The following is a 12,733-nucleotide window of genomic DNA, read 5'->3' as shown; positions in this document are numbered from 1 at the left end:
TGAGTCTGGGTCTTGTTTATTCTTTTATTCTTATTTCCAGGCTGGTTGGTACCTGGTACATAGTAGACACTTAAATCTTTGATGAATGAATGAATCAATGAATTTGTTAAGTAATTACTTATTAGCTGATCACCCCTACATTTTTCTCTTGACTTGTGATCTCAACTGTTAAGTTTTAGGAAAGAAATAATTCTTTAGGAGAAAGAAAGGTTATTTTAATAATTTCTGATAAGATCTTTTATTTTTTTAAGCTGGGTACTAATAATCATGTTAATATATAAAACCCTTTTTGGTGTGCTTTTAAATTGCATAATCATGGTAACTAATGCTTCTCATTCTCATCCTATTTTCTACAGATAAAACTGTAGTTAGAAATTTGATATTATGAATGTTAAATACATTAGGAATTTTAAATTAAAGTATACTCTCAATTTTTAATCAAAAATATGAGAACAGAAATTACTATACTCTCTATTCAACACGTATATGGCTCAACAGATAGCTTAGTTCTGATTTTTTTCAACACTGTATATTATTGCAAAACATTTTGGTTCCATCAACTGAAGGAGTTGTTATTCTTCAAATTCATGAGAAATCCTCACTGATCACTAGAATTAAATGTGAAGTCTGAACTCAGTGTTATGCTTAGAATGAGATTAAAATGTTATATCCTAGAAAGTTACCTGAGGGTTTAATAAGACTCTTGTCATCAGAAGCCTCTATTGGGAGTTTAAACTTTTTTCTTGATTAAAATAGGAAAATTTCATCATGCTAGATATTAAGGATGGGGATTTCTAAGTTATTTCTAGCCTCTGATACTTTCAGCCATACTGGCTGAATCTTATCCTTAGTTCCTCTCAGTTGGAAAGTCCTTTGAGATACTTGTTGCATCCTTTCTCTTCATGTTTGCTGCCATAATTAGACTATAGGATTTTATCTTTTCATAGGCAGATTAAGAAGTAACTTTCTGTTTCCTGATTGTAGTCTCTCTGTCCTTCAACTACTTTACATGTGGCTGCTGATTTAAGTCGGGAATTAAGCCAGATAATTTGATTCTAAAATCAAGGTACTTCTTTGCACAAAGATCCCTTTCGTTTAGGAATAAGGTCAAACTCCTCAGAGTGTCTTTGATATTTGAGAACAAGCCTTTCAGCAGGGCTCTATAGTAGAGCTGTGCTGATGTCCTCACAGCTTACATGAATTTGTGTTCCATTTGCTTTCATGCCTTTGTTTGTAGCAGTTCTCCTGCCTACTGGAACATTTTAAGCCACTGTAGCGGTTGTCAACTGTTCCACTTATTTTAGCATTAAATTACATGCTATTTGGAATTGAAATTTATGGTTTCTTATCTTTAAATATTGTCTCTATGTCTAAAATGCAAATTTATTGAAAACAAGGATGCACCAAATGTTTGCTTGTGACTGAGTTCTTTGAAATTTAGAACATGTTGTTTAATAGAGGATATGTACTAATAACAGTAGATCAATATCTTATGAAGCTGAAGTTCGTGAGGAAGGAAATAGTCAATAAATTTTTCTTCTTTGGGACTTACAGAGATGACCTTAGGTGAAAACTTTGAACAAGAAAATGAATGTGAAATGTGTCTTTGGTGTTCTTCCCTTATCTATTTTGAACCTTTGTTAATTTTATAGAATCTCCTTTATTAGGCCCTTTGAGCCATGTTAGTGCTCCTGTCACCTACTACATTTCACTCTTGTCTTTGGTGTGCCCTCCCAAAGGTCCAGTTGCTTCAAAAATCCTTCTCTGGTTTTCAGTGGAAATCACTGTTTTCCTAACATTGCTGATCTGAGTTGAGAATTAGGCCATTAACAATCTGGCTCATTAAAATTATGGTAATGTCTCATCCCTTTCATCTATCTGATTTTTTTCATTGTGAAGAGGGTAACTATTTTAATGATCTCTGCCACCTGTTGAGCACTCATATTTTTCCGACCTGTACTAAATGCTTCAAAATCTTTTTCTAATGTAATTCTCAAAACAACCTTAAAGGTAAGTGTATTATCATTGCCATTTCAAAAATGAGGAAACTGAGGCTTGGAAAGGTTAAATAATTTGGTGAAGTTCATACAGTTAATGAAGAGTCTGATTTATCAAACTTAAAGCCTATAAACTTTATCATGATATTATGGTATCTGCCAAGAGAATTTCAAGTTCAAGTCAGCAAATGTTTATTGAGCACTTACCATGTCCTAGGTTCAACAGGAGCAACTCTGTGAGTGGAATCTGAGAAAGTACAAAAAGAAAAAGAAATTATTCTGACAGTAGAGGGGAAGGATTTCAAACATCAAGCTGCCACACAAGACAACAAACTGATTTACACATCTGTGGTCAGCACCCTAAAATATTCCACAACTCCTTTTCTCTGGTTCAGAAACAAGAGATTTCCTTAAAGTTCTAGGAATTTTTAGAATACCTTAACAAATTAGGGGGAAAAAAAGAGAAACAAATAGTCATTTGTACATAGGAATTATTTTTAAGACAGGTATGACCTGTGTTGTATAATACCCTTCACCTATTCACTCTCCTCTACCCCAATATGTGAATATAGCACTTAGCACAATTAAATAACTTGAATTGAATTGATACTTTTTATATTGAAAAAATTGCCTTTACAGATATTTAAAATGCAAGTTGATGTGTTTATTTTTATTTGTAATTCATTAACAGTGCATATTTAATTTAAACTGGACCTTATCCTTCAGGAGTAATGAATTCTGCTGTGATAACCATTTAAAGGTTATTTAATAAGTTGAAGCAGGTCTCTTAACAGACTTTCCTTACCTTTTTGATAGGCACAGTCCTTGGCAGCATCACTTTCTACTCGACAATTGTTGCGGATATCTCGTCGGTTGTCACAGTATCCAAATGAAAATCTTCACAATGCTATTACAAAAGCTTGTCTTTCCAGGTAACCATACTCTTCTTTCACACTGACTTCAAGTCTTTGGATCTTTGCTAAAACACAACATAAATTTAATTGATAGTCTACATTCACAGGTTCATAAAAAGTATTGGTCTGAATATATGAATATTTCAGCCTAGTCATCAGTCATTAGAATTTACTTAGTATAATATATTATGTTATTTGGCATGAAAACAATTACAAGACTGGGGGTGTAGCTCAGTGGTAGAGTATAAGCTTAGCAGTTATGAAGCCCTGGTTTTAATTCCTAGCACCAAAAAATAAAACAAAATAATAATAATAATACAAAATTTTAAACAATTTTTTATATTTGTTTTTTAGTAGTAGTTGAACAAAATACCTTTATTTTAATGTGGTGCTGAGGATCAAACCCAGGGCCTTGCACGTGCTAGGTGAGTGTTCCACCAGTGAACCACAACCCCAGCACCAAATTTTAAACAATTTTAAGAAGTATTTTACAGATATGAATATGAAGACATGAATGGTGTGAATATATATACTTTGTATACAACAATATAAAGCAGGGGATAATATTTCAAAGGTGGAGCCTTGCTTTGTGATGTCTTGTGGTCAGCAGATTGATTGACATCTTGGCAAATCACACCCATCTCAGGTGCTGTGTGGGATCACAGGCAGAACAGAGGAAAGGAACACTTATAGCCCAATCAGCGCACAGTGCCAGACCTGTTATAGCTCCAGTGCACATAGTTCACACATAAAATTAAAAAAAAAACAAAACACCAATCCCAGTAGGCCCAGAGTGTTCTTTTAGACCCTTTTCATATGTTCTAATATTTTCATCCTTCAAATTCTATTCCTGTGATTTTTATGATAGTTATGCATATTGTCCATTATTCCTTGATTAGAGGAATTAAAAGAGAATCAATCTATTTATGGCTTAGGATAATATGAAATGGTCCTTTGTAACTCTTTAATGTAATAGACAATTTTTCTTTTAGTTAAATTAAACTCCTTAATGTTGCAACTTGAATTTGTTTTTCCTGTGGTGTATCCAGCTAAACTGAGACTCTCCAGTGACTTTAGAGTAATTTTTTGAGACATAACAAAAATGACTCCTTTCCTTTAACTAGAATATGAGATTTCCAACGAAAATTTGAAAAAAGTCTTCAGTCACCTATTTTTGAGTTATAAACTGAAGAAAATATAGATAGTGTAATTACCTAAACAATATTTTGTCTTAGATAGGATTTGTTATAAATATGAGATAATAGAGGTTGACACTGAGTACTAAGCAGTGTAAACAACTTTGAAGCTCAAGGAAAAACAGTAGTATGAATATGTTAGAATGAACTAGCCACACCTCCAAAATTCTATGACCTGTAAGATATAGGTGGGCAATCAAATCAACTTTCGGTTTTCTTTATTTAAAAAAATACAAGAGTAAATCCAGTAATGAAAACTGGTTTAGTAAATAAACAACAGTGATCAAAATTTGGAGAACTAATATCAATTATCTTAAAGCATCTGAGAGAGCTGAATATAGCTCAGTGGTAGAGCTTTGAGTCTAGCGTACACAAATCTCTGAGTTCAATTTCCAGTACTGTCAAAAATAAATAAATAAAATAAAGCATCTGAGGATGTTGATAACTGGCAAAATTTAACTTATTACTAATAGTCATACAGTCTACATAGAAAATGTGAGAAAATTTTTAATAAAGGTGAGAAAGAATTAAGGAATTGATTTTCATCAGATGTGTTATTTGGATAGATATTTGAGAACATTAAAAGAAGTAATTTCAGAGTGATTCCATATTTTTCCTTTTATATGAGACAGAAAACTTAAAGGATCTCTTTTAAAATACTAATATTTTTAAAACATGTTGAATTAAAGAGTGTAGAAGCCATTGAAAAACATAAGCAAGATAAACTGAGGTAAATATTCTCTGTTCACTCTGCCAAATTAGAAATTGTGAAAGAATATAATAAAAAATAATAATTTTTTCTTATTTAAACTTGAAAGGAAGAAAATATCACAATTCAGGTATAAGAAATGAAATAAGCTTGAGGTTGCCATGGGACCTAGCAATTCTGTTCCTGGATTTTTAGCCAAGAGAAATTTTAAAATGTCCATACAAAAACTTGTACATATATGTTCCTAGCAATATTATTCGTATTGGCTGAAAAATGGAAATACACAGTAGATTTGAATTGGACATAACTTTCCTATGTTCACAAATGAATATACGTTCAGTGTAACTCCACTTCATGTACAACTACAAAAATGGGAAGTTGTATTTCATGTACATATGATATGTCAAAATACTTTCTATTGTCATGTAAAACTAAAAAGAACAAATTTTTAAAAAGAATATTGAGGAAAGAAATAGGTAAATATATGGGAAATTTAAATGTATTATGAAAAGTAAAGAAATAAAAATGAATACTAATAATATAGGGAAATTTTTTATGGGAAATTTAAATGTATTATGAAAAGTAAAGAAATAAAAATGAATACTAATAATATAGGGACATTTTTTATGGGAAATTTAAATGTATTATCAAAAGTAAAGAAATAAAAATGAATACTAATAATATAGGGAATTTTTTTATGGGAAATTTAAATGTATTTTGAAAAATAAAGAAATAAAAATGAATATTAATAATATAGGGAAATTTTTAACAACAAGGTGAAACCAATAGTAAACAAGAGACTATGGAAACTGGAAAAAGATGAATATCTTAGTTCTATTTTCTTTTTTTAAAAATATCTTTACTTTATTTGTTTATTTTTATGTGGTGCTGAGGATTGAACCCAGACCCTTTCGATGTACTAGGCGAGCACACTCCTGCTAAGCCACAACCCCAGCCCTTAGTTCTATTTTTTAGGAAGAGAATAGAAGTATCAAATCACTTGGTAGTTGGTAATTCAAGTATGCAAGCATAAATTTTGGGTGACCACAAAAAAGTATGGAAATAGATCTTATGGGATTAGAATGAACAAACGGAGAAAAACTGATATTAATACAATATAGGTAGAAATGAAAGAAAAAATCAGCATAAAAAATAAACATGAGATAATGTTTAAAGTTAAACAATTTCTTCCTTCCTCCTCCCTTCCTTCCTTCTTTCCTCCTGCACTGGGTGGTGGGGGAGGAGTTTGAATCCATGGGTGTTCTGCCACTGAGCATGTCATCCCCAGCCATTTTTATTTTAAATTTTGAGACAGGGTCTTACTGTATTGCCAGGCTGTATTCCTACTTGAGCCTCCCAAGTAGCTTTGGATTACAGGTGTTCCCAGCTAGAAGTTAGCACAAATTCACTGTTGGAGTTTAGGGTATTGACATGTGAATTTTAGAAGGGACAAAAATTTTCAGTTATAGCAAAAAGATTGATGTTATTTCTGAGGTTTTCTCTTTTCACTTCGCTATTATTAAAATGTACCTGTTTTTGATTTATCTAAAATGTACACTTCTAAAACTTATGAAAAATTCAGAATTATCTCAAGAATGGGAAGAAGGTCCAAAATTCTATTCTTACTTCACTGTTAAAACATATTATTGAGAAAAGATACTATTTTGATAAAGAAAAAAGTATTTCATAAACTCAAATAGCCAAATCCAAAATGAAACCAAAGCAAAACCAAACATCACTTAGTAAACCAGGCTTATTTTTAGTAAATCATGAATAGTTGGGAAAGTCTTTAATCTGATAAAGAATTTGTACCAGAAATTTATAGTTGATTCTTTTGGCAAAACACTTGGCATGTTTTCTTTAGAATTAGAAACAGAGCAAGAATATCATCTTTCTATATTTTTAGTATGTGCATTTGCCCAGGATTATATCATTGACTACACAAAAAAATCCAAAGATAATACATGTAAATTATTTGAACAAATAAAGTTTAGTGAGGCTACTTATGTACTGTACTCAGTAACATTCCTGTACTCTAGCACCTATGAATAAATCTAGTCATTGAGCATGTAATGCTTCTATGGAGAAAAGTACCTACATGAAAGGAAGGATTCATTAGTTTAAAACTGTTTCCCCCAGAACTGAAATACAGATATAATTTAATGAAAATCCCACAAGGTTATAGTGCATTTGAAAGCTTTGATCCCAAAGTTGACATGTAAGAATCAAATTCCAAAAACAGTGTAGTTAATTTCGAAGTTTGAGCAGGGTATACTTACTCTATCAGATAATAACATCCATTGTTAAACCGTATTCTTCATATTTATTTTGTATTCGTGTAAGGGAAGACAAATAGACTATTAGAATAAACTAGGAAAAGATGTTTTACAAGATTTATAGTCAAGAAAATATTGGTATTCAAGGGACTACAAATATTAAGGAAAGAAAATCAACCCTGAATGGGCAAAGGATGAATAGGCATTCATGAGAAGAAGGAGTAATTCAAATAGCTAATAAACATATGAAAGGATATTCAACCTCATTACTAATGAGGGAAATGAAATTTCAAATGAAAATCAGCTACCTTTTTATACTTGTAAAAACATTTTCTGTAATATCTCTGCAATTTTCTGAACTACTAAAATATTTCAGAGTTTAAAAATGTTTACTTTTTGTTCTTGTAAGTACTTCACTGCATGAAGTAGCTAATTTTTCTGGTGTTAACAGCTGACCACAATAAAACTCCATTTTCTTCTCACCTTATGACCTTTTGGAAATAGAAATGACAGTTTATCTTGTTTTTTGCGTCATCTGTTGACTTTAGCAAAGCTACAGTTAGAAGTCTTTGTACTAACCTTCTCCCAAGGATAGCATAATGTCAGGAATGTACCAAAAAATTATTGGTGATAAAGTGTGGGGGTCTTTTTGTTTGTTTGTTTGTTTCGGTTTTTGTATTCTTCAGTGACTTCATTTCATTTTGAGGCAGTGAAACAGAATTGAATTTTGTTGAAATTTTTAAAACAAAAATTAACCTAATTTATATTCATAAGGTATTTTATTAAGCAGACAAAAAGGTAAATAAACTACCTAACCTAAAATTATTGAACATTAAATTTATTAAAATTATGCTTATTTTCTTGTAATTTTATTTCTTAAATATTTACTTTAGGAGACTGTTTAGAATTTATTTTTGGCTTTAAAAGCTGATTCAATTTTTTAAGGCTATAATTTTAAAAATTCTAAGTCTTTTGTGGTTTTCTGTTCATTCATCTAACTAAGAGATCTTAATCATTTTTAAGGGCCTTTAGAAAATGTTTGGTTCCATTTATAAAACTTGGCTAAATTAAATATCTTTAAACATTTAAACCTGCATTAATAATTTTCTGTTTAACTATTTCAAACTATATTTGTAAGTAGGATAAATCATGTTATCTTAAGTTACTATTTGTAAATTTAAGAATTAAAATTATAAATTTAATAACAAATAAATTAATTTGTTACACCTTCTAAGTAAGACTGCTTGAATACACTGAGCCTCTGTTTTTTTCCTCACTCTTATTTATACCTCTCCTCCCATATTTGCTAGACTCCACTGGCTTTCCAGGCAATCTAGAAAGTTTCCAATTCATGGTCAATTTGAGGATGTGTTGACAGACCACGGTGATGTCAGGGATGACTGGAAATAGCAAACAAGTCTAGTTTGTAAGTGGGCAGTGCCAATTGAGGTGGTCTGATAGGAAGTAATGGAGATGCAACCACAGGGTGCACAGATACAGTCACTACTACCATCTAAGTCTGGGAGAATGGTGAAAGGAAGATTGATGGGGTACTAGGACCAGGGCTCAAAAAATAGAACAAAAGCTCAGTTATTGGGTCTGGGAGTTAAAATGAGCACATGGTTTTGAAAAAGGCAAATGATCTAAGAGTTATGATAAAAGGTCAGCATTGTAACAGGTAAGTCTGACTTCATGCTGAACTGATGAACTATTGGCACAGAGGTCTATGAATTCCCTTACATTGCCTAGGACCAAAATGAAACAGTAGCTAAAATCTAGGATTGGAATGCTATAAGGACAGGGATTATTCTATAACAATCCCTTTATGGAAATCTGTTGCCTCTGGCACATACCACTCCATTATTAAAATTATTCTCAAACATGTTGGAACCATTGTCAAAGTTTTAGAGCTGTGTAAGATCTAAATTATAAGTAGTATGTTCTTAGTGTATTTATTTGAAACACTGTATTTACTAGTGGTTAGTTTATAAAAGTATGGTACAGATAATCATGGATTAAAGATTATTTCTGTGGGCTCACTTGGGACCAAACTAGTATAACTTTATTTGTGTGGGTGGGAATCTATGTTTCATGTTCCCAGCACATGATATGTTTATAATTGCTCACAATATGTTTATAATTGAAGAATGCCTCTGTCACTCACCAAATTGACAACACAGTTATAAAATAGATATGGAGATACACTTTCGTATTTATTTATTTATGCTGCAATACTGGGAATCACACCCAGGACTTCATGCATGCTAGGCAGTGCTTTGATAATAAGTTGAATTCCTATCCCTGGAGGTATATATTTTTTAATGTAAGGAAGATCCAAGATTGATAATTATTCATTCAGTAATTTGTTAAGACTAATTCACCTCCATTGATTTGAATTTGTGACTGTAAACTTAGAGCAGTCCAAAGTATTGCTATAATATCTATTTAATAAAAATTTGATAAACCAATAACAAACAATATTTATGAAGTATATTAAATCCACTTAAAAAGCAAATTATTTCAATTTTTATTCTGTAATATGTTGTTCGTGAGTATGGCTAAGTACAAATGAGCTTTATTTAATTATTAAAGGAGATCCCGCAAACATCCTTTACTTTATAAAGTATATACTTTATACTTATATATTCTAAAAATTTTGTAGGCTTCGAATCTCATAGATCCAGACCAATCTCCATAATAGGTAGTAAATACTAAAGTTGTGTGTGTTTGTACACGTGCACCCGTGTGCATTTAAAGATATTTGAGAAGCCTAATGCGGTGGCGCATGCCTGTAATCCCAGAGGCTCAGGAGGCTGAGACAGGAGGATTGAGAGTTCAAAGCCAGCCTCAGCAATGGCAAGACACTAAGCAACTCAGTGAGACCCTGTCTCTAAATAAAATACAAAATAGGGCTGGAGATGTGACTCAGTGGTCGAGTGTCCCTGAGTTCAATTCTCAGTACCCTCCAAAAAAGATATTTGAGAATCACAGAAAACTTTGACTTTATCATTCCATTCCCCCATTCTCTGCCAGGTTCTTACCAAGCCTTGCTAGGTCAGCTTTAGAGAAAAATCTGGCAGATGCTGCAATAGAAATAACTACCAATGATAATCTGGAACCAGACCTGGAGGATTACAAATGTAAGTATTTAATTTGTTTTTGTTTTAAGTGAAAAAATAATTATCAAACATTTGATGCTATTATTTTAATTTCAATATAAATGTTTTAATGCATTTTGTTTATGTACTGAGTTGAAGAATCTGTTTTTTAGAAATGTGAATGCTATTTATAAGTTAAACCTTAGAATATTTACTGCATTGCAGTACATTCTTGATGGTTCTCCCTGGCCTTCAAGAGTCACAGTTGATACTAACATATTAAAGGCTCTGAGAATCCATTTTGTAATTAACTTGTATAATTTTGACAATATATTTTTTTTCAAATATGTTTCATGATGTATCTAAAATTCTGCTTTCTTTGCACAACATTTAAATATTAAAGACCACTATGGGACATGTTTAGGCAACTTTTTTAGCTTGATTCAGACTAAACTAATATTCAGAATAACATCTTATGCCTTCGTACTCCTTCCATTTCCACCTGTTGTTTGTGCTGCTTTTTTTTTCTGAGTAGCCATAAGTATAAATTTGAATTTTGAGGAGAATTATTCATAAAAGTTTGCTATTCTTCAGTTAGAGCACAGCGAAAGTTTTCTCATTTTTAAATGTAATTGCCTGTTTTTTAAAATTTATTTTTAATTTTTTCATTGTAGTTGGACACAGTACCTTGATTTTATTTATTTATTTTTATGTGGTGCTGAGGATCCAACCTAGGTCCTCATCCGTGCTAAATGAGCACTCTACTGCTGAGCCACAACCCCAGCCCCTGTAATTAACTGTTTTATCAAAACATTTAATGTATGACCATTTTCTAAAATAGACTACTGTGATTCTCTTTGTAGTAGACTTTTTTTTTTAAATAATGGAGGTTACCCTGAACCAAGAATTTGGTATTAAGAAAATTAGATGACATTTTTCGAGTCAGATTATAAATTTAATATACTGATAGATCTGAATAGAAATTCAGAGTCAACTCAAAAGAGACAGAATAACTCTGGGCCTTGAAGATTCAGAGTGTTATTTGATTGAATCTACTGATATATCCAAAGAAAGACTGTCATTTCAGACAGGCCCTTGTTAGCAGTGACCCTCTTGTAGAATATAAGGGACCTAAGTGATGTGACTTTTCAAATTGACTAATACCATTCATTTTAAAAATCATCTGTCCTATAGAGAATTCATTAATTTACTTTCCTTGTTAGAGTCCATGCACCAAACAACCTTCTTGAGAACATGGCTTTCCATGCAGGTCCCACTCCAAATAATAAGCTTTTATGGCAAACAGTGTATATAGTTGATATGAAAGTTGCAGTTTCCATTGTGATGTAATATTTTGCAATTTTATTTTCTTAGTCAGAATGTGTTTAATATTCTCCTGAAAGTTAGATTTACCCTCAGTTCTGATTATAAAATTAAGTTTGAGCCTACTAGATTTTGAGGAACGTGATAAATTTACCAAAATAATGTCATCCTGTGAAATTACTTACAAGATAGCTAGCCAGCTTTCTCCCAGAAATGTACTAGCAACATCATTCTCTGAGTTCATATCCCCTTTCTACTTATCAACATTGATTGTGTAAATTCAATTGTCCTAAAGCTAAAGGACATGTTCCACAAACTAAATTGTAGATGCTATCAGATGCTGTTTGAACCTGAAATTACAAGTGTCATCTCAGCATACAAGTATCAGAGTTGATTCACTGCCATATTCTGGCTCTGTCCCTTTATAGTTTTATATTGGGTCTATTTCAAGGTCTGGTGGTAGTAAATAAATACTAAATATTTAGTGTGATGGCTCTTGGCTTTCCTTCCCTGTAGAACTTTTGAAAAAGGAAAATGGTAAAGATCTGTTGTGCTCTGGCAAATGTGTAGTACCCAGTGGTACTTAAACATGTGACAGTGTAATTATTTTTAGTTTAAAATTGTTCAGAGTACTCTACAGAAGCAAGTGCTTTCCCCCATATTGTCTTAAAATATGCCTTAACATATTGAAAATAGCATTTTAAAAGATAAACAATTTGAAATATTCTTATTTGAAGTAGGAAAACAAAAGATAGGTGGATTACTTAAGGCACTGTAATTGTGTATCTGCTTGCTGGGTTATTTTCATAGGATGGAATATTACTAGGAGTCAAAGGATTAAAAATACTTGATTTGATAGAAAGAATGTCAGATTAGTTTAAGTTCTATTTTAAGCTCCACTTTTACTAGCTAGGTGATTTTAAATAAATTATTTAAATTATGTTCTTGGTTTCCTCATAATTCTCGTCTCATTGTTAAGTTACTTGAAATTATATAAGGAAAAATATAAATCTCATAGTATGTGATCTGGCACATGAAAAGGTCCTTAATAAATGACAGCTTTTATTATTGTGATCATTAATATTATAACACTATTAGTATGAATGCTATTGTTATTATTGGAAAATGTCAATGAGCTTGAATATCTGATTACTACAGGGAATATATAAGATAGGTTCCTGACTTCAAGAAATTTATTATTATTAAATTCCTGTATTTAA

General features: G+C 31.6%; 1 protein-coding gene across 1 annotated transcript in view; it reads left to right on the top strand.

Moving 5' to 3' along the window:
- Positions 1 to 12,733, top strand: part of Vwa8 (von Willebrand factor A domain containing 8) — a 392,265-nt gene that overhangs the window by 147,949 nt on the left and 231,583 nt on the right. Inside the window, exons 17-18 of the mRNA XM_076872295.1 lie at positions 2,814 to 2,929; positions 10,126 to 10,232. Coding sequence (XP_076728410.1) covers positions 2,814 to 2,929; positions 10,126 to 10,232 — 223 coding nt within the window. The remainder of the gene's footprint in view (positions 1 to 2,813; positions 2,930 to 10,125; positions 10,233 to 12,733) is intronic.

The sequence above is a fragment of the Callospermophilus lateralis genome, chromosome 12 (assembly GCF_048772815.1).
Source record: "Callospermophilus lateralis isolate mCalLat2 chromosome 12, mCalLat2.hap1, whole genome shotgun sequence".
NCBI classification, from domain to species: Eukaryota; Metazoa; Chordata; class Mammalia; order Rodentia; family Sciuridae; genus Callospermophilus; species Callospermophilus lateralis.
This window is presented reverse-complemented; position numbering and strand designations above follow the sequence as displayed.